This window comes from Dasypus novemcinctus, chromosome 5 (genome assembly GCF_030445035.2).
Source record: "Dasypus novemcinctus isolate mDasNov1 chromosome 5, mDasNov1.1.hap2, whole genome shotgun sequence".
NCBI classification, from domain to species: domain Eukaryota; kingdom Metazoa; phylum Chordata; class Mammalia; order Cingulata; family Dasypodidae; genus Dasypus; species Dasypus novemcinctus.
The window spans coordinates 30,417,260-30,439,448 of record NC_080677.1 but is presented as its reverse complement, the minus strand read 5'-3'; the positions used below and the strand labels follow the sequence as shown (position 1 = coordinate 30,439,448).

Below are 22,189 nucleotides of genomic sequence, written 5' to 3'. Positions count from 1 at the left end.
ACAGCCAGTTAACCCAATTAATCTTCCCGTAGTAATTATCCAGGTGCTGTACTCTTCTGCTTCCCTGGAGTCTCCAAAGCTCCATTGTGTGGAGAGGAACTATTATGCCTCCCAACCTTGAAAGGATGTTTCTCACTAATTAATGATTGTTAAGTGCTTGGGAAATGCACTTTGGAAATATCCTGGTGCTAACATGTCTGGGTCTTACATGGTGCAGTTGCACTGGCTGCGTGGTGGAAACTGTTCTTGCCGTTTGTAAATCGAGATGAATATGACCGTTTCTTTTCTCAACTAATGTTCTGCACCCCCCACCCCCCTACACACATTTATTCTTTGTCCACTTTTCACCATCTGTGTATTAAGCCACCTTTGGTAGAATAGGCTAGTGTTTTGTACCATTTCCTCTGTAAGGTCACGTTTGGTCTTTCCAACTATAAGGCAAATTGAAAACTGCTATTGGCTAAATTATCAGTAAGCAAGATGTGACTTTCTATTCTGTGAAGTGGCTTTCAAACTTTTTTGATATGAAAACAGTAGGGATTATATTTTATATTACAACCCAACATACTCACATGTGTAGATTTATATATTGTGTTTTATGCAACAATACTTATCTTCACTGTGTGTAATATACTTGGATATCCTCTATTCTGTTCCAGTTTTTAAAATATTGGTCACATCAGATAAACTGATTTCATTGATTTCCTATTAACTGACCCACTAATGAATTGTTGCCAGAGTTTGAAAAATACAGGAATAATGGAAAGGTCACTGGAGTACTGAATAAGAATCAGAGGACTTGGGTCATATTCTCAGCTCTACGCCAACCCCAAGATTCCTTCCCTGGACTTCAGTGCCCACAAGTTAGTGAAGGTATTAGTGCTCAAACTGAATTTAACCTCAGAATGCTTTTTAAAAAGCCCTCTTATGTGAAGTCCCATATTGAAATCAAAGACCGAAACAGTCCATAAAATTTCTCCCCTACCCCACTCATGGTTCCTTAGAACACAACTGAATATTATTGGGCTAGAAATTTCAAAAGTCCCCTCCAGTTCTAGTATTTGCTGATTATCTTATTTCCTATGTAATAGATTTATCTAATAAAATGCAACAGGTTTTACTTCTGTTGATTCTGAGCTGGGACTCTCAATTGAGAATCTCCAGAACCAGTGGAATTTTTTTGTCAAAGACCATAGTTCTTTTCTGCTTCAGCTCTATAGTTTGCTCATAGAACTGATGAGCTAGGATTCTTCAGGGAAAGCATGGGTTGGGAACGTCTTCTGTAGATGTATATGAAAAAGCAAGACGTGTAGAATTTTACTCTTGTCATTGTGTCTGCTATTTTCTTGCTCCCTAAATTCAACAGGTTCTTGATTTTTGACACAGCTCAAGTCATTGGGCTTACAGCTGGTAAAATACAGTTTTCTGGTTCTCAGAAAGGAAGCCTTTTCAGACGTATAAAAAGAAAAGCTTCTTGAACATCAAATAGCTCTTACAAAACACCATTTTGATGAGTTAAGTGTAAATGAATCAGAAACATACGGATTAAATTTCCCTTGAAAGACACATGGGTTTAAGAATTAAGGGGAGAAAGTGCTTGGCAAGATGGATTTCAGATTTTTGCCAAACCTCAAAATGTTTGAAAAATGGTTTGAGACAGTTTTACTGAACGTGAAATGCCACGGAGTTCACCCATCCCCAGACATAATAGCGGATCTTTTTGACAAAATTGTACGACAAAAAAAAAGAAGTCCTGTGGGGATTAGCCACGTTCTCTGTTCTCCTTCAGATCTGCGCCAACCACCCACCAAAAAAGCAAAACAAAACAAAAAACAGACAGACACACACACACACAGAGCACCAACTACTTAGAGGACTAAGAGAACTGTATGATTGACAAACTAAACTTTCAAGTCAGGCAATTACCAGAAAATAACCCACAGCTCAAAACTACTTGCATTTCCCCCTCCATATTACCCAAAGTCAATTATACCATTTTCTAAATGGAATAATACACTCTAGGGATATGCAGTATTTAATACATTTTATTCATTGGTGTCTTGAGCAATGTATGGTTATTCTAGTCATTTGTATGACATTATAATACCAGCTTCTTTAGAGAAGGGGAAAAGAAGTCCACTAAGAGCAAACAGATTGAAGGGAAATACCCATTGGTTTATTAAAACAGCCCAAGTGTGGAAATGCTGTAGGATGTGGACGCAGGGCCTATGAGGAGGTTTTCAAGTGGGCATGGTCTGAGAAACTTGATTTAGGCTTTAGCTTCTCTATTTAATAAGCCCTGTTACAAGTCCTTCATACCTCAGAAGTCCTCCTGGCAGGAGGAGATCCAGGAGCAACATATTAAGGATCCATGGACTAATTATCTTATGAAAGTTGTACATCTTTTGTATTAAATGCCCTCCAATTAGTTTTTACTAGCTATTCCTTACAAAAGCGGCTGACACTTTTACAACTTCATTTTTCATATGTAGAAGCACAGCAGGAGAAGGTTTTGAGTGAGCTGCCCACACTGAATGAGGAGAGAGCCTGAAGAGAATATTTGGGCTGATTTGCTTTGTGAAGCCACCTTGTCCCATAGCCTGTTTCATTTTTGTAGTTAAGCCAGGATGGCCAAGGTTTGCTCGCCTGCTTCCTTCCTTCCTTCCTTTCTTCCTTTCTTTCTTTTCCTCTGAAAGAAAGGGTGCATTCAGTGACTGCCAATATCAATTTAGAAACTAGGGGACAACAATGTACTTTATCAAAAGGTTTCAAGTGCATATAGATTAAAAAAAAGCTATCTTTAAATAGATATGTTTTAAACCCTATGGCATACATAATGGGAAGACCTGTTTATTATCCTGTTACTTCTGAACCTCACTCAGTATTCTGAAGGAGGACCTTGTTCTCCAGGGACCAGAAATAATTTGTTGCAAAAGAAGTACCCAAAGGAAGACTAAATGTCGTATAAAACGCAGAAGTCTACTTTCAGTACCTCCCCAGAGGAAATACTACAAACAGTGATTGATAAAAATTACGGTCCTTGTCTTATACCTATCTGTACTTATTGAGCTCAAAATAAGAAATAAATGAAAGCTAGAAGTACTGGAGAGAAAAACCAGTTATACCAACTTTCTGTCTTGGAAAAGGCTTCAGAATTTTAAAAAGTAGGGCCAAATTCTGCTTCATTTTTACCTTTTCCAAAGATGTTTAATATACAATAATAGGGCCACGACTGGCTCCTTTGATTCTTGGAAACTGCTAAGTCCCCGGCTCAGAGCTCCCCGGGCTCTCTCCCGCTTACCTCGAATATCTCTCTCTTTCATTCCACCCCTCTCTAATTCAAAAGTCATCAGAGTCATATAGTACAGGTTTCCAGAATTTCTCTTAGTTTGCGACTCAGCCACTTACATGAAATATTGGATAATTCAGTTTTAAAAAGTTCTAAATTTAGTGCCCAATTTGGCATTTAACAGAAAGATCAGTCTAATTGGGAATGCACATCAGGGAGCATCTATTTCTAGATAGGGATTTTTATCATCCAAAGAGATTGTTTTCAACTATGCACTACAGTAATTATTTAATATCTGTGTTGACACACTTTCTTTTACAACCTACCTTGCACAGATGCTTGACTTTGCGTGAGGCCCCTTTTGTCAACACCACCCTCACTCCAGCCCTCCCTCCCCACCCCCCAACCCCCGCAAGACGTGTGGCTCTCTTTTCATCTTTCCAGGGGCAAGTCACATGTCCCCTCTTCTGGGAACCATCTTCCCTGAACCCCCCGGAGTGTCAGATAGCACTTTGGGGGTTTCCATTCCATCCCATGCTGCCCACCCTGTCCTTGTCTGTTTCCCCTACTAGACAATGAATTTCTTAAGAGCAGGGATGATCTTTTATTCACTCTGGACTCCCAGCACAGTGCCTGAAATACAGCAGAAACTGAGTATCTATTTCTTAAAAATAAACTTAAAGGATCCCTTCAGTCATGTGTCTCTGTTGGATCGCGTTTTTACCGCTGCTCCCTGCAGTAGGTGGGACTGAAGTCACCCCTCTGTCGACCTTTTTAGTTCCCTTGTCCTCAGAGAAAGTAGGCGTCAAGTGGCAAGGCGTTCTTTTCTCTGCTCAGATGGTGAGCTCCCTGCTTGATTTCATCTTTCTTCCCTAAGCTATGTGTATCTTTTTTTTTTTTTTAAGATTTATTTATTTCTCTCCCCTTCCCCCCACTCCCACCCCGGTAGTCTGTTCTCTGAGTCTATTTGCTGCATCTCCTTTGTCCGCTTCTGTTGTTGTTAGCGGCATGGGAATCTGTGTTTCTTTTTGTTGCGTCATCTTGTTGTGTCAGCTCTCCATGTGTGTGGCACCATTCCTGGGCAGGCTGCACTTTCTTTAGCCCTGGGCGGCTCTCCTATGGGGCGCACTCCTTGCGCGAGGGGCTCCCCTATGCGGGAGCCCCCTACGTGCGGGCCAGCTCCACACGGGTCAAGGAGGCCCGGGGTTTGAACCGTGGACCTCCCATGTGGTAGACGGATGCCCTAACCACTGGGCCAAGTCCGCTTCCCAGCCATGTTTATCTTAATGATCTGATTTATATCTATTTCCTTTTGATAAAAATATAAATTCAAAACCATGACTTTACAATGCCAGAGATGATACTTTTGGCTTGGCCTTCAGTGTCACAGATAGAACTAGGATGCTGCCCTGAGTGTGGAAATCCAGCTAGATGCTCATTTTCTGAGTCATTTGATGTCTCAGTTTTTACTTTTTTTTTTTTCTGAGTATAATTACCATAGGTTCCCAGCGATTAAAAAAATAAAAGTATGAGGAAAGCAGACAGTCTATATGTTGAGACCCATATAAGGAGATTTGTGGGCAGCAGCCCAAATTGAGAGAAGCATTAAGAGCTATTCAAAACCTACTGAAATGTCAACACACTTTTGAAAAGGGTCCATTAGGGATGCAAATGTGCGGTTGCCTGATTATGATAAACACTGGAAAGAAAACAGTGAAACCCATTAGAAGGCTTTGAGAACTTGGTTTTGAAGCTTGGGGAAGAGGACTCTAGTTTCTGCTTGGGCTGAGCTTTTTATTTCCCTAGCCTTTCTCTGTTCTGAACCAACTATTCTAATGATTTAAATGGCCCTAAAAATCCCTCCATTTTTGGGTACAGCCAATTAACTCATCTGTAAAGGGGCCACTTCGAAATTGCTTTGATATTGCATAAAATTATTTTTAATAAGATCCATTCTCTGGATTTGTAATTTGCTTCTGTAAAGGATCTGACATTAGAAACTCACTTTAGGCTTTAGATGTATTTTGGTTCATTCTTATAGGAGTTTTCTTATAAAAGCTGATTGTAATTTAAAATCTGTAATTCCTACAGCATAGTCTTTTACATATCAGCTCACACAAGGAGTATATTTTATTTAATAATCATTTAGGGCTTTTCTGTGAAAATACCTGATTCATCTAATAGGAAGGATACCTTTAATTTTGGCCAAGTTTTTCCATGTATGACGTCAAATGATATTCATGATAATGGATAAATTGGGGCATAATTTTTATATAATTACTCTAAATGTCAAAAAAATATAATCGATTTTTTTCCATCTTCCTTGATCTGGAAGGAACTGTATCAATTTCCAGGACGTCATAAAACAAAATATTTAAAGTATGTTTCAAATAATAAAAAAAGAAATGCTTAACTTAATAAAGATGTGGAATTCATTTATGAAGAAAAACACTGGCTGTGGACCAATAGGCCAAAGAGTTTGCCAGAAGTTTGCAGTATACAGTCATTCTTGCATGTCCACTCCCTGCCCTATCACCCCCAAACTCCATCAAATGAATTCTCTCAGCCATACTGGACTTTGAAACAATTGATTTTGCTGAGTTTGGTTTTGAGTAAAAAAGAAGATGATCTTTTTTTCTATTTTTTTTTCCTTATAAGGAAATCAGTCCAAGACAATTATCACTAAAGTTCTTTCTGCCCTATTTTAATTCAAGAGGCTTACACAGCATATCTATGTGATGTTTGGGAACCTCACCTAAAAGTTAGGGCTGTTGACTGGAGAGCTTCAACCACTGAGATCATTGGCAAAAATGGAAAGTGCCTAACAAACATAAGAAGAGTTGAAATTCCAGCATTAATCTAAAGCAGAAATCTTAATCCCTGGAATGAACTTTTCCATTGGCATATTCAATTTTGTGCTTGTTAAGAGAAATAGCCTAAGGCTTCAGAAAGATAGAAGGATTATCAATAGCATTTAAGTTAATGCCCTGCATGTGTTCACTGATGTTGGACCAACCCTCTCAACTTTTAGAAACTTTTCCAGCTGTGTAATGGTGCTTTCCTTTCTCCCTCTCCATCCAAATGGAACTGAATGCCCCAGAAAATTAGCACAGATTTCCCCAATGGTCTAAAGAAATCAGAATTGACTTTACGTCTGGCACACAAGGGATATACAGACTCTGCCATCAGAGAGGTTCAAGTCTAATGGGACCATCATGCCTATAAATATATTACTAGAAAGAGCTTGAAGGAACAGCAAATGCACAGGAGGCTATGCAACCTGCCAAATTAGAGGCCATCTCATTTGGGTGTCAGAGAAAATGTTTAAGAAAATAATATTTAAAATGAGACCAAAGGGTAAGAAGGAATTGGCCAACAAAAGAGCAGATGCCAAGGCATTCCAGGCAAAGGAAAAAGGATGTATCAAGGCCCTGGGGTAGGAAAGAGCTTGGTCCATTCCAAGAAACGAATGAAACTAAAGGTAATTGGAAATATCGAACTGGTTGGAAAGTAATACCACAGACATCAAAGAAGTAGAGCATGTAAAGGATCATTTTGTTAATTCCTAAATGGTAGGTAGTCATTGAAGACTGTTGAGCAGGGAACCATCATGATTGGATTGTTTGTTCATAATGATCATTCTGGCTGCAAAGCAGAGTTTAGATTGAAAAGGAGCAAAACTTGAGGCAGAACCTGTTGCAGTAGACCAGGTGAGAGAAGGTAGTGTTTTTGACTAGTGTCTTGGCAGTGGAGATGAAGCCAAGTGAAGGAAATGGGATGGATTCCTGGTCTATTTTGGATGGGGGAGTGCACAGGACTAAGTGAATGATTGGAAGTAGATCATGAGGTTGAATGGGTTGTCAAAGATAATGCCTGGATTCCACTAACTCACTCATTCCAAATATATTTAAGGAAATATAGGGTACCTTCTACGTCAAAGGATCTAGAAATGGGACACAATGGACAGGCTCGTCCATTGGACCCAATATAGGCCTTTAGGGGACATTATCTTAGCTCTTTAGCAAATATGGTAGTATTTACTTATTCAGTAGTAGAATGTTTTTCATGGTAGCTCATGGACTTGGAAGATTTTCGTAATTCTCAAAATGCCTAGTTTAGGCCCATTCCCCATGGGCCTGATGGCACCACACTGAAAAGACAAAACTGCTCATTTGAGAACCTGCCTTTCCTCTCCTAAAGGATGTTATTCTGTTTAATAATAAATGACTTACTCTACTGCACAAAGAGCAAAACCTTTATCATGCTTGTCAAAAGGATCATTGCTCATATGCTAGAAAAAACTACCCCCCTCCCACACCTCAGGACCCCTGGCTCCTGCCCTCCTTCGCTAAGTGCTTCCTCCCACCCAGGGACCCTTTGGAACATTTCTTTTGTTCAAGGAAAGGAAATGTCCAAGAGAAGCCAATTAAGAATTGTTCACACATTGTCTGTGGCTTTAAAAAGAGAAAATCCACTCATACCTGATGAGTCGCTTCCTTGAAATACAAGTTCTGGGTCTCTTCCTGAAGCAGGTTACCCACTCTCGATCATAGCCAGTCATCGAATGTTTGGGTTGAAAAGGCTCTTGACGATCATTACTCTGCTACTTTATTTTATATGTGAAGAAACGGGAACTCAGAAGAATTAAGGAAGATGCAACCCAAGATCGCCAGGCAACCTACTGGCTGAATCAGTAGCCCAGGATGTTGCTGAGGTATTCATATTCAAAACATACCCTAAACCGCACAGTTACCTCACTGCATCTTTTCATGATCTTCAGATTGGCACATTCTGAGAAAGTACACTGGGGCCTTCTGTTCTGGAAAGCGACTCATTCTCAGGGGTCTGAGGAGAAACCAACCTATTATCACAGACCAGTGGGATTTCATGGGGGAAGAGATAGCTTCTGTGAGCAAGCACATGTTCTTTAAATGTTCTGTCAAACAGCCATTTCCCATTTCTGTTTCTATTAGGAACTTATCTTCGATATCTGAAATTGACATTTACCGTGCCCATAACCCTACCACAAATTAAAATCAGATCCCCAAATCCCTCTTGGGGAAAATGTTTATTAACACTACATTTATTAAATGTAGGAAGACATCTGAAATGATACCAAATTACATTTTAAACTTGAAACCCCAAATACCACATTCATTTGAGAGCAGGAATAGGACCATCTGGGGAATAATATGAGAAACTGAGTAAGTCACTCTTTTTGGCAAAATACAGGGCCACCAGGGAAGGCCAAAGTGCCCAAGAAGAGACTTCACATATAAACCCCTGTGTAGCTTTTAACTAATCATTTAAACCTAAACAAAATTTCCTTCAGAATGAACTTTAAGGAAAAATAAGCCCTTTACAAACTCTTGCCTTTAAAGTTCAGACACAGATGTTTGAATTGTGCATATAAATACGCAGAGAAGGAGTTTGAAAGAAATACCAAAATAAAGCAAGTTTATCGAAATATAATCCTTTGTTTCAAGGTTTTACCCAGCTAATCCGGGCTAAAGTGTGTTTGTGGCTCAAAGCCTTTTCTCACATTTGCCTTTTGGTGTGTTGACATCTGCAGGTGTTCGTGTGTCATGGGTGTGTTTATTATGTGTTTAGTATGGCCACAATTTCAATCTCAGAGTCTAATAAGAGAACCAACACTGCCCTCAGGGAAACCATCCTTGGGGACTCTGCTTGTGCGTCCAGCCTACGAGTAGTTTGAAAAAAATAACAAGATCTTGTTGAAAAGCCCTTTGAGATCCTGGATGCAAAGTGCAAAGTCAATGCCAAGTAAGATTATTGTGAACTTCATTGCTATTATTTTATTAAGTATTCCAGATTAATATCAACTTAGCTTTGTGATAAAGTGCTCTCACAAAGCAGGAGAACTCGAAAGGTGAGCTCAGTACAGGTTGCACAAGAGAGGGCACACGAGTTCCCTAGAAACTCTACCCTCTACCAAACCCTTTGCTCAAGTAAGTGATCAGGTGACCATCCTAGAAATCAGTCACAGATGTGTCATGGGGGTGCAGCTGCCAGGAAATAAGAGACAATGTAAGAGAGGGAACCTCATTAAATCATCCAACAAGCTTTTATGAGGGGATTCCTGTGTGTGCCAAACTCAGTGCTCTGTAGCATCGTCCCTCCAGCCTGGGGAGGGAGTAAAGGGTAAGCTGCTGGGAGAGCACAGAGCAGGGAGCAGCGCGGACGGCAGGAGGAGGTTTCCAAATAAGGCGGTGCTCACAGTAGTAGAAGGGATGTACAGAACCCCCAGAACGCCTGGGCATTTCTGGGTCTTTTCCCCACACCACTTCTTCCTGAAACTCAGAACAAGATAGCTTTACTTTGTGTTTTAAACTGATACCTATGGTAATTTTATTTTCTCAAACAGATAAATAATCTCTTAAGTAGAATATTCATTAAATGCCAAGTGCACTCAAAATATTACCTCAAATAATCCAGACCCTGTACCCGGGGAATGGGTGACATATTTTGCCTATGAGGAAACAAAGACGTTAAATGACTTACACAGATTACACCCTCCTGGTGCACGGTGGAGCCAGGGGGCAGCCCAAAGCTCTTGCCTGTTCAGCCGCACAAGGCTGCCTCATCTGATCCACTGGTTCATGATGGCTGCCAGCATTACTGCTATCATTTCTGTCAGCCACTCTGACAGGAATAAGTGAAAATAATAGACCTAATTTTGGGCTATGAGAGGCCTGCGAGTTCCTCCTCCTCCTTCCTAGAAACCATGCCAGACAGGGAAGAATCTATTTTTTCAAGAGCCTAAGAAGAGGAAATTCCAAAACCTCGGTAAGCCATTTAATTGTTTCACACTATTCATTCTTGGGAGATAAGTCTTTTTTATAACTTAAATTCCATGTGCTGCTGTTCTATTACTGTTATTATTCTGCTTCAGCTGGGTTTGAAAGAAAGTGACCATCATTCTCTGAATATAGTATCTTGGACATTCGAAGATCATTATTGCCATTGCCTCACCTTCTCTATTATCCTTTCCGTTGACTGAAGAATTCTTGTTCCTTTTATTTTTCTACTTAGGTCTTCCCTTCTGACCTGTCAGTATTTTTCTGTACTTCTCTGGAAACTTGTTTAAGTTTTCCATACCTTCCCCTCTTCCCTCCCCTCCTTGATGTTCAGCTTTCTTGACACAGATTTCTCTCTCTCTCTCTCTTTCTTTCTCTCCCTCTCTCTCCTTCTCTCTCTCTCTCTCTCTCTCACTCACACACACACACACACACACACACACACACACACACACACACACGGTTTTTGGTTATTTGATTACTGCCGGTGGTTAAGAGAGAGTTTACAGCTCTGTATTAGGAAGTAACCCAGTGAAGAGTTTACTAAAGAGGCTGTGCCTCTTTCCTTGGCGGTTTTTCTTTGGTTAGCAAGTTTTATAGCTCAGCACTCCTGTTAATTTATTATTAAGGACAGAACTTGAGAGATGGGGCTTTTAGCAGCCTAAGGTTGCATAGCACATGCATGTAGTCACAGCTGCCCTAAGCTACTCCCGCTGCATCGCCGATCCATCCCCTCTCCTGCCAGTGTATCTGTGGAGCTAATAAATTCTAGCACTGCCTCCTAAAGAGCTGAAATCATGCTGGCGAGTGGCTGGGTGGAGGGTGTCATAAATTTGGTCTCCCAGGAGAGGTATTTTGAAATGCCTAAGAGCCCCTGCCACGAGATTCAAGAGAAGGTTAGATAAAGGCTTTAGTGAGGGTGACACGGCGAGGAGCCTTGCAAAATGTGCAGGATGAGTAGTCGGCTTCGTCGATCCAATAGGTTTTTTTTAAGAGCTCTTCTGTTTTCACTGAAGTTCTGTGCAGTTGGAGCTATTGTGGTTCAGCTGCAAAATTAAGCTGGATATGTGGAATATAGGTATTGGGCAATTGGGTTGGGTGTCATTAAAATATGATAACTGACAAGCTGAAAGGTCAGGAGTAACCAAAACAAAATCGCTGACTTAGAGCTTGTGGGGGAGGATACGCTCAGCGAGCTCACTGTCTCTACAGAGTATCCAGGCAAGTGTGTTAGTGAATGTTTTCATGAATTATTCATTGATGGCGAATGAATGCAAGCAGCAGTCGCATGTAAATGACAAGGCTCGTAATCAGAGGGCTGCTTATTTGTCCTTATAAAGCAAGGAGGGAGCTTATTAACAACTCTCCAACAGAAAGAAATTTTACTTAGAGATGTGTCTCTCTAAAGAGCAATTTTCCCCAGCCAGTCAGATGCAAATCATTTATCTGAGCCCGTGTTCCAAATCATCTTCTATTTTATGTCTTTTGATCTGCAGTTAGTTGCCTTTTCTAAGTGTAACTTTATCAATAATTGATGCCACTGAGAAATTATTGACTGATCTTCTCTTCATGTCTGTAAGCCTGGCCAATGGTTAAGGCTAAACTGTTCAGGCATTCAGGGATCTTTTCTTAGAGGCTTTATAAAAACACCAGATTTTGTAAAGGTATTTTTTTCTCTGCAGCCAGTCCCACCATGATTTTAGTTAACTTAAATGAACCAGGCTCACTGCATGACCAATTCAGATTAATGGTGTAGAAATCAGTCATTACAGAGAAAAAAAGGTTTATGTGTGATTTACTAGACTTAACAGAATGGCCATAATTTGGATCTCCCTTCCTTTTGCTGCTCTCTCTGTTTAAAATACTTGAAAGCACTAGTGAACCTCTCTTCCTGGATAGATGCAAAATACATGCTGTAAAACCCAGCACAGGCTACAGCAGGATGCAGATCTGCCAGTTGCGTTATGTTTTGTTACTATTATTAGCTTTCTTGCAGCCAAACTTTCAGATAAGGAAAAAGTTATCATTTCTAAGCTGGCAGATAATACATCTTGAAAATAAAGACATCAGTAATACAAAATTGATTAAAAAGGAGGGCCAAATTTACCTGCATGGTGAATTTAATTTCTAACACTTCTGATGATAATGATTCCAAAAGTGCTCTTATCAATATCGATAAGCCAATACAAAGCGGAGAGGATATGTATATTTGCCCATGGTGGGCGTGTAACTGGTACCTCCCAGCACAGAGCTCTGAGCATTAGAAAGCACAATTTTATTGTAGGGCAGGCATCCAGCTTTTAAAACATCATATAGATTGGAGACAGATGAGTGTTCCTAAAGTATGCTTGGCCTATCCTTTTGAAATGCCCAAAATATAATTTTAAATGAAAATTAATTTAATTGATGCAAAAACAAATGGGTCTAGAACTTATCTGAAAGCTTGAGTTTAATTTAAGGGGAAATGATTTTTTAAAGGACAGATTACCTGGGGGGTAACCATTTATGCTTTTTAATAACAGAAATGGGTTATCTTAGGGTCTCAAAAGACTGTTAATGTAAATTGGACTTTCATTTATGACTTGTAAATCAATTAAGTTCTTCTCATTAGTTAGTAAAGATAATTTATTGAGCACTGCCCTTGCAGTATCCATTGCTTGCTGAAGAGATCCTTGCTATTTATGTTTTCATTAATTCAAGAAGTATTTATTAAGCATCTCTTAGGTACCATGAACTTTTTTTTTTTTTAAGTTTCAGAAGGATCTGCAATGTTAAACAAGGTCAACACAATCGCTGACTTATAAAGCATATTATCTAGTTGGGGAGAGAGACATTTAAGAAGTTACTCAATATTACTGACAAATTACAACTGACATGATGAGGCTGTTAACTCCAGGCCAGGGAACATATTGATTTTGTTTATCATAATTTCCTCACCAATTGGAAATTTGTAAATGAATTCTTATGATCTAACTTGCCAAACCAGTATTCATCCTGAAATGGGAGAGTGCATATAGACTGACACATATTAGGCACTTAACTGATCTTTCTTTTTTTTTTTTAATTAGGGAAATAGTAGATTTACAGAAAAATCATGTATGAAATACAGAGTTCCCCAAAACCACCCTATTATTAATATCTTGCATTAATGTGGTACATTTGTTTCGATTCATGAAAGAATATTTCTGTGATTGTACTATATTGTATATACAACTATAACTGGTCATTTACAATAGGGTTCATTGTGTTGTACAGTCCTATGTTTGTTTACCCTTTATTTCTATCTAGTAACATATATATAACCTAAAATTCCTCCTTTTACCATATTCACATATATAATTCAGTGCCTTTAATTCCGTTCACAATGTTGTGCTACCATCACCACCATCCAAAACTTTATGCTCAAACCAAATAGAGCGCTGTACAATCTAAGCATTGAATGAACGAATGAATGAATGAATGGTGGTGTTACCAGAGAAGAATTTAGGGTGCACTGAGAGCAGCCCCAACCTGGTGTCTTAGTTTCTTGTGTTTGCTGTAACATATCACCACAAACGTGGTGGCTTAGAACAGAGATTTATTCTCTTGCCCAGAGTATTGGTAGGGCCATGCTCCCTGGCCTCTTGCAGTTTCTGGTGCTCATTGGCTGTGGCAGTACAACTCCACTATCTGCCTCCGACCTCACGTAGCCTTTTCTCCTTTTCCTGCTAGAAGGACACTTGTCATTGGGTTTAGGGCCCACCAGGTCAATCCAGAATGAACTCTTCTATAAGGTCCTTAAGTTATTTACACCTGCATAGTCTCTTTTTCCAAACAAACCCACATTCACCCACATTCCAGGTGTCAGGACCTGGAAATATCTCTTGGGGGGCCACAGCTCAACACCCAGGGTGACTGCCCAGAGAAGCTGAGGCTGACTTTGACAAGGCCCCATGCTGGGAAGGGAGATGGAGCTTCCATGAAGCTAGAAGTCAGTGTGGTATGTGTATGGAGCCCCGGTGGACCAGCTGGGGAGGCAATCAGAGGCCAGATGGGCGAGGCTCTGGGGCCACAGGGAGATGGTATCCCTGATGAGCTGGATACTGCTTTGATGTGCTGGTTTTACTAGATGTTTGCAATGGAATGAGGGTTAGGTGTAGAAGAAGGTAGGGTATGGATCACAGAGGCAAAGTTTTCTTCCTGGACACCTTTGTGTTTGTGTCCCCAAAGGAAAAACAGGTTAGGAGCAGTTCTTGCCATGAAACTTGTGCTTTTCAGTAGCGGTCCCCCCTTGAACCTGAAGAAAGCCCGGAGAAGGAGAATGCATGCTTTCATTGAATTCTGCTGGCATTTTAATGGCCTTTTCTTTCCTTGAGCTAAATATTTCTACTTCTTCGTCTCGAACCCCTCATTTGTTAAAATGGGAAATATTGTATTTACCGTCTGTCTTCAGGAGCTTGGCAATGAGACTAGGTGCAAAGCATGAGCTCATTCACAAAAAGATACGGGTAATGCGATATTCTTTAAAATATGGGTCAGGCGCCTTTCTTGTTTTCCCAGATATTTGTTTTGTTGGATTTTTATCTTTGTTTTTCAAGAAAAACAAGGTTCTGAGGGCTGATCTCTGGGGAACTAGTTTGGTTCAATTTTGAGGAAATATTTTCAAGGGCCCTTTCTGAAGAATAATATGAGATCATTTTGAAATTCTATAAAATTGTGGCCGAGACTAGCCCATTTACCTCTGTAGAAGGGAATGGGAATTTGAAGTTGATGGGTTTCTAAAAAATATCATACATTTTCAGGAAGTGTTGGACATTTTTATATTAGTTAGACTGTAGTGCTTTAATGAAAGCTAAGGAGTGATGATCTTTAAGATCCCAGATATAAGCCACAATTTCTTGATTGAAGTATGATGATTGATCTGTTACTTGATCAGTGTTTTAGACTAATAATAATAGAACCAACAACAACAAACCTTTTTCAAGCATGTTCAGTATATTTAGGAGTTTTAACTCATATAATGCCATGAAGTAGATATCTCTATTATCCCCATTTTAGAGTGGAGAGAACTGAGGCACAGATTGGCTAAGTAATTGCCCAAGGTCACACAGCTAGTCAGTGGTAGAGCCTGGATTCCAATCTGACTCCTGAGCTCGTGTTCTTTACTACCTCTTTTAACAACGTAATGATTACCAGGGAGGAAATTAAATATATTATCTTTCCAAACATATTTTATTTGATTATCCCAATACTTTGCTTTCCTTATAAAAAGGGGAGTTTTAAAATTTCACTTAGGAGAAGAATGAGCAAATAAGCTTTGCTCATTGCAAACTGCCTTCTCGTAAGAATTCCTTCTCCCCTCTTTTTATCTTTTGCTTCCTCATCAAACAAAAACTAGTTTTCCATGTTAGGCCACAACACTTCATTTAAGAAGGTCCAAATGAAGCACACATTTCTTTCATAAGCAAATGGAAGCATAATGGACAAAACTGTATAGTCTATGTGTGAAATTATCTTACCTTTAAATAAGAAAGAAATGTGGTTCCCATGCAATGTGTCAAGTCCTTTTTTGTTCTTTAAATCAAATTCTCTCACATTTTAGGGACATCTATTTTGGGTTTATCCCTGTTTCAAAAGTAGCCTTGATTTTAGGAATTAAAATTTGTATTGCTCAGTTACATTGTATATATATGCACCAGATGCCAGATTAAGCATTGTGCATACAGCAATAAGCAGTGGATAGATAATATCTTTATCCTAATGGAATTTATAGTCCAGCAAGATTTAGAACATCTATTTTTCAAGTCCTAGAATCTGCTTTTTAGAGCTTCAAGGGATTTTGAGATAACCCATAGTCTGATAGCTTCAGGCTATGAATCAGAGAACCCAAAAGTTAAAAGTCTCTTTCCCAGCGTCAGTGTCTCCAGTAGCAATGGCATCTGGCTCTCTGGCCTCCTTGCCCACTCTTCTTTCCATTTTATTGCTCTGAAGATGTTTTCCCCCTAATCCTCCAACCCCTAGTCTTTTAGCTGTTACTATGGTCATCTGCTTAAGATTTCTTAAATGTCTAGGGCCTGATTTTGATGCTGACGTTGATCTTCCAGTTTTCTAAAGTAACGTTTTTCATCATTTGCCTGACTGCCTAACAGCCAGCTCTGTACCGCAGTCTATCCTGATAATGTAATAGACAGTCCCCAGATGTTACCCATCCATTGAAGACCTGGAAATGGACAACAGTCTGCAGTCATCCTCCTCAGACCTTCCAAATAAAAACAGTGGCCCCGAGTTCCACAAAGGCAATGGGCTTTCCCAAGCACAAAGAAGACCGGTAGATACGGTCCTTGCTTTTCAGACACCTTAGACTGGAAAATACCTCTTTGGGGGGAAATAAGGACATGAAATCGCTTGCTGTGGTACCTAGCATTCTGTTAAGGACAGTGAAAACACAGTCTGTCATCCCTGACATTTTAATTGAAAGAAAAGCTTACCTAGATTTCAGCCGTAAGCAGTATGTTTATACAACTGCGTAAAGAGGAGTAATCTGTCAGGTTAGAAAACTCTTAATGCCACAAGACTCAGTTTAGTAATTGAACAATCCAACATGAGCTCACACATCTTACCTTGTTCCATGCCTCAGTAATTTTTAGTAGAAATACTTTACCTAGAAGCTCACGGTTATTAAAAAAGAGGCTCAGCTTGCTCAAAGTCTGGAATTATTAGCTCATGGCGACAACCCTGTGCTAGAAAAAGACTGTTAGGTCTTTGTTTTCACAACTTTCCTGCAGTTTGCAGTCTTATTTTCAGAGTCTAACTGATGTGTTGTTTGGAAGTTTTTTTTTAAAAAAGGAAGAACACATAATTTCACGTGAACAAATGATTTCTCATGTTAGCAATATTGCAATATTTTACTACTTCATGGAAAGTCCAGTTAATGGTGTGAATATCAAAGGAAATGGACCATGAATTTATTTTAGCATGAAATATCAATTATAGCTTAGTTATGGGAGCCACAAGGTATGATGGGGAAAGCCCAAAAATGTAAGTTAGGTATAAGCCTGGCTTCTTTTCACAACCCATGTGACCTTGGACAAATTTAAATATTTCTGATTTCAGCTTACTCCAGAGTGAGATAGGAGAAATATGATTTACCATACAGCATTGTTTCAAGCTACATAAAGTTGGGAATGTGGAAATACTTTGAAAAATATAAAGCATTGTACAAGTATAATATAAAAACTTTTATGCAAGTACAATGTACTTAATAATTTCTGTTATTTCAAACTACACAGAGGAAATTAGACAATTAATATAATCATTCTGATACTACTCTTGCTCCAATGACCTGAATATTCTAGACAAATGGTTGACAGGGGGTTAAGCTACACAGATAAGTACCTCAGCTTATTCCTTTATGTACTTGATGATGGGTAGGCACAGATTTTATTTTTTCAGATTTGTTTTTGTAGTTTTAAAAGCCCAAGCAAGGAGCCTAAAAAATGTATCAGTTTGATAAGTAGGGTTGTAGAAATAACATACAGAATTTGTATAAAACAATAAACTCAAATTATAACGAATTCAAATATACAATGATCTCAAATTGCCAATTTTCCCTCCTAGTATACATTGTTAATTGGCCTGATTAGTATTATTCGGTGATTATCATTATAACCCCTTGGGAGCCCAGTATCTTGAAAGGCTTTCTTAATTAATGAGGAAATATTTGATGTTTTAAGTACTAGTGATCTATGCATAATGTGGAAATAACTGATCTATTAAGAACAATGAATTAAATGAAACATATCATATCCCAACTATTCTGTACAACTGGGAGTTTTTATGCAGTTCTAGGAGGAATGAGAACTCATGTTAAGTTTAATTACCTTTGTATCTCTATAACAATTGTAAGTTGTTTAGTTGATTAATTAAAACATCAATTTAAAAATGTCAGGTTGGAGACAAAACTTAAATGATGATAATATGCTTTGTTCATAAAGATGATACTTCAAATCATCATTATGAAATGTTTTCAGTTGTTTTTCCAGAAACAGTTCTTCTTTGTCCCTAATTGTCTATACTGGAAGCATTCCTTTGAGTCTATACTCAAAGGATCAGACGTATGTTCAATGTATGTTTATTTTGTTGTTGTTTTTTGCCCAAGTATTTATTTAGTGTTAAGAATGCAGATATTCTAAAGACACAATTAAGAAACAGATTTCTGTTTTCCATATAGGATTTTCTTTTTAGGAGGTACTGGGTTTTGAACCTGGGACTCATACATGGGAAGCAGGTGCTCAACCACTGAGCTCCACCTACTCCCCAGCTAAATAAGATTTTGATCATAAAAAGACCGGTTATTCAAACTTTATTAACAAAACAGAAGAATACACAAATCAAGAAAAATGTGAAATCTATCTTCTCTCTTATCTGAATTAACCTCAGAACACCTAAACATTCTCTTTATGAGATATCAATGTAAAAGTGTCCATAAAACCCATAGTATCTAATTACAGGCACACATGTGAAAAAAAGCTGTATGTGGGACATCTGTCTATCAGTCTGTACAGCTCTGTCTCTCTATCCATATATATGTCTCTATGGGTGGGTGGAGGGATAGATGGTTAGCTGTATGTGGGGGTGCTCTGGATAACTTTTGTTCATTATAATTAGGGAGTTCAGACGATTAATCTTGGACTTAGAACTGACCATTACTAAATGTTATATGCTTTGATATTCAGCTATTTATTTTTCAGCAAAGTGCCAAGCAAAATCTTAAGCCTGGAGGATATGTAACTAGGGTTGTCTGATGGCTGAGACACATTCTTTGCCTCCCCAAATCCACCTTTTGCCTCTGATGAAGTTGACTTTCAGACCCAGTGAATTTACAGCTTAGTGTCGTTTCAGAGCAATTGAAACCAGCAGTTTCCTAGAACTGTGAAAGCTGAAGGGCCTTCAAAGGTCTCACTAGTCCTTATTGTTAATCCATACTCCAGAGGTCCTAAGAGCCCATGTCAAGAAATACCCATAGTACTTCATCTGCTTATTGGAAAAGATTCATTTTGTTCTTCCAAGATACTTACAGTAGTCTAGCTATATATCTTCTCATGCATATACTCTATTAATAAGGCCTGGTTGATTTGTGTACCTCTACATAATCTCTGTGTCAAAGCTTTATATTCCTGTGTATTTTCATACATATACATTCCTAAGCATACAAACAGTGACGAATTTATAACTAATCCTATGATGTGTACAACTGTGATAGCTAGTTATGTTTCCAAAGGAGCTCTCCAGCAAGAATGGAAAACATAGTCTTCTTTGGAATTATATCAGCAATGAAAAGGGAAATCTTGTTGGCATTGTTTCCTACCTCCCAGTCTCCCATTTCACAGCCTTTCTGCATGAATCACCCGTGGGAGATAAATGAACTCTGAAGAAGAGCCCTTCATGCTACTCACATGGGGCTGTAAGAGGGGGCTGAGCTCCCTTGAAGCATGCGAAGACCTTGGTCTGAACAGAACATTCTCGCTGCAGCCAGTACTCAACACTTAGCATGAGAAGGTCTTTATTTTTTTTGGAAAATGCGTTAATTCTGGAAGCACTAGCTTCTAGTGTGGCACTGAAGATAATGTCATTTACACAGACGATTCAAAGGTCCTGGGTTTTTGTTGTTGTTGATTTGTTCGTTTTATTTTATTGTTTGTTGTTAAGTCTTTAATTTAAAAGTTCGACATTTATACGGCTCTTCAGAGCACAAGCATGAGGAGATTGAGAGTTTAGCCTGGGAGGTCACTTGTTTGCCATTTTTAATAAACACAAATAATTCCCTTTTCCCTCGGCCCCACATTCCCTGGCTCATTAAATCAATTTAAGGCTCTTCGAAAATATTTCTGGCAAATTGAAGCAAAAGCTTAGCGTGTTTACTCCCCTGAGAAATGCTTACCCAAGTCCTGCAGGTCAAGCCAAAATCAGTTTCTGTCAAACAGCCTAACACCTCGAGTTATTGTGAAATGAGTAATTGGTAATGGGGGGCCGAGCCCTGGGCTCGCGCAGGGGAAAGGCTGGGCTGCAGCGCCAGCAGCCCTGACCCGCTGCTCTGTGCTTGCATCCTGGCTTTCGTTTTTTTCCACTCACGGTGGAGAACTATGGAAAAGTCAAAATGAATTTCTGTTGGGAATTCATGAATGAAGTTTGCTCTGCAAATCCAGAGAGCGGAAATGTATCGAGCACAAAGCAAGGTGGGCTCCCAGGCAGAGGTGGAGGCGAGTGTGGATAAAATAAATGTACACAGATCTCAGGTTGGAAGACACTCTAGAAGGCAGACTTCCCGGTAAATGCAGGATTTCCTCACAAAGTCCCTTTCTTGAGATGTGCGGCTTGTAGATATACCACTGTGCTGTCTTTTGAACATCAGTTGGATAACAGAGCCCAGGAAATGAAGTGGAATTTCATGTAGTAACTAGGAAACAGCAAGGGAAACCAGGCGTGTGTCTGATTTGTTCTTATATCCCCGACGTCCTCAGTTATGTGGCTCTCCCCTCAGTGGTGCGCCCTGTTGGCTGTGTGATGGTGGTGTCCCTGCTGGTTCTGGACACCACTGAAACGGACGGCGAATCCTCTGCCCAGGGTTTCAAAAATAATGTCTGTTTATTTTTTATCCCCAGGCCTGTCCCAGGCTCTCTATCTTCTCTGCTCCACCTCCACAACAGACAGAGACATCCCATGCCAGCTTCCATGCCCGGGACCCTACCCAACCCGACCATGCCGGGGTCTTCTGCTGTCTTGATGCCAGTAAGTGCTTCTGTGTATCTCAGAGGTGGCTTCTCACCTCCGCTGAGCTTTGCCACTTTAGAAGAGTAAAGAAAAAGCTGGGGTCTAAAGTGACTAGGAAAAGAAGGCAGCTTCTCCTACTGAGAGAAGAGTTGACCCTGTGCCAATCTGCTTTGAGTGCCCAGTTACCCAAGTGAGAGCAAGCATCTCACGTGCTCTCCCGTCCTTCAGGCCACTGCTGTCACACTTTGCTGGTGAGGCATGGACCCATCATCCTGCTGTGTGACAGGTGAGCCTGTGATACCCAGGGAATGGGATTTGTTCAGGCAGCTGTTGTTGTATGATCACTCCAAGGTCTACAGCTGGGGCTGTCTGTCCTTAAATGGACAGTGAGTGGTCTAGTCAGGACTCAGAGTGATCATCATCACCATCATCGTCATACCCAGTTGCCATTAACGTATTCATGTGTGTCGTGTTCTCTAGCAGCATTTAGTAAGTGCTTACCATGTGGTAACCACTCTTCCATGCACTTCGACAACACTTGGAACTATCACATATGGCAGTTACTAATACTATCCCATTTTTTGAATGAGGAAAGTAAAGCAAATAATTTGCTCAGCTGAGAAGCTGAGCAGTGGGGTTTTGAATCCAGGAATTCCGGCTCCAGAGCCCTCTCTCCCAACTACTCCGTGATATGTACATTATCTCCCTTAGCTCTTGCAACAGACCTATGAGGTGGGCACTGCTATTACCACTGTTTTGCAGATGAGGAAACTGAGGCACAGAGAGGCTGGGTGACTTGGCTCAGGCCATAGAGCTAGCAGATGATAAAGTCTGGATTTAAATCCACATATCTGATTCCAGAGCCCACAACTGTAATTGTTATATTATACTGCTCTCCTCTATGAAAATGATTAGATGCAGACTATTCCAGAGGACCCTTGTGCTCCTTTCATGAGCCCCACCCCCTCTTTTTTTCCCTCTTCTCCCTCCCTGGCACTGGGCTCTGCTGAACATGTATTGACATTAATCCTATTAATCCTAGGGTCACCCCACAAGGGGCTGTGGCATTTTCACTAATCCCCTCCCACAACAATAAGACAATACCTTACAGAGCATTTTAGCTTCTTAAGGAATGTTGTACATTTGTTATTTCATTTTCTCCCCACAGCAGTTCCACAAGAACAGAGTAACAGCATTATACCCATTTTACAGAATAAATATTGAGGAATAAGACGTTGAAGGGATTTGTCTAATGCCATACCGATTATGAGAAAAGAGTGTTGACTACAGCTCACATCTCAGTTCATGCTGAGCAACTCAGATCGTCCCTGGC

At 39.9% G+C, this 22,189-nt stretch overlaps 1 protein-coding gene across 2 annotated transcripts in view; it reads left to right on the top strand.

The window, feature by feature from the left end:
* Positions 1–22,189, top strand: part of CREB5 (cAMP responsive element binding protein 5) — a 438,879-nt gene that overhangs the window by 318,263 nt on the left and 98,427 nt on the right. For both annotated transcript variants that reach the window (XM_058296844.2, XM_004476075.5), the window contains exon 6: positions 20,748–20,874. In XM_058296844.2, coding sequence (XP_058152827.1) covers positions 20,748–20,874 — 127 coding nt within the window. The remainder of the gene's footprint in view (positions 1–20,747; positions 20,875–22,189) is intronic.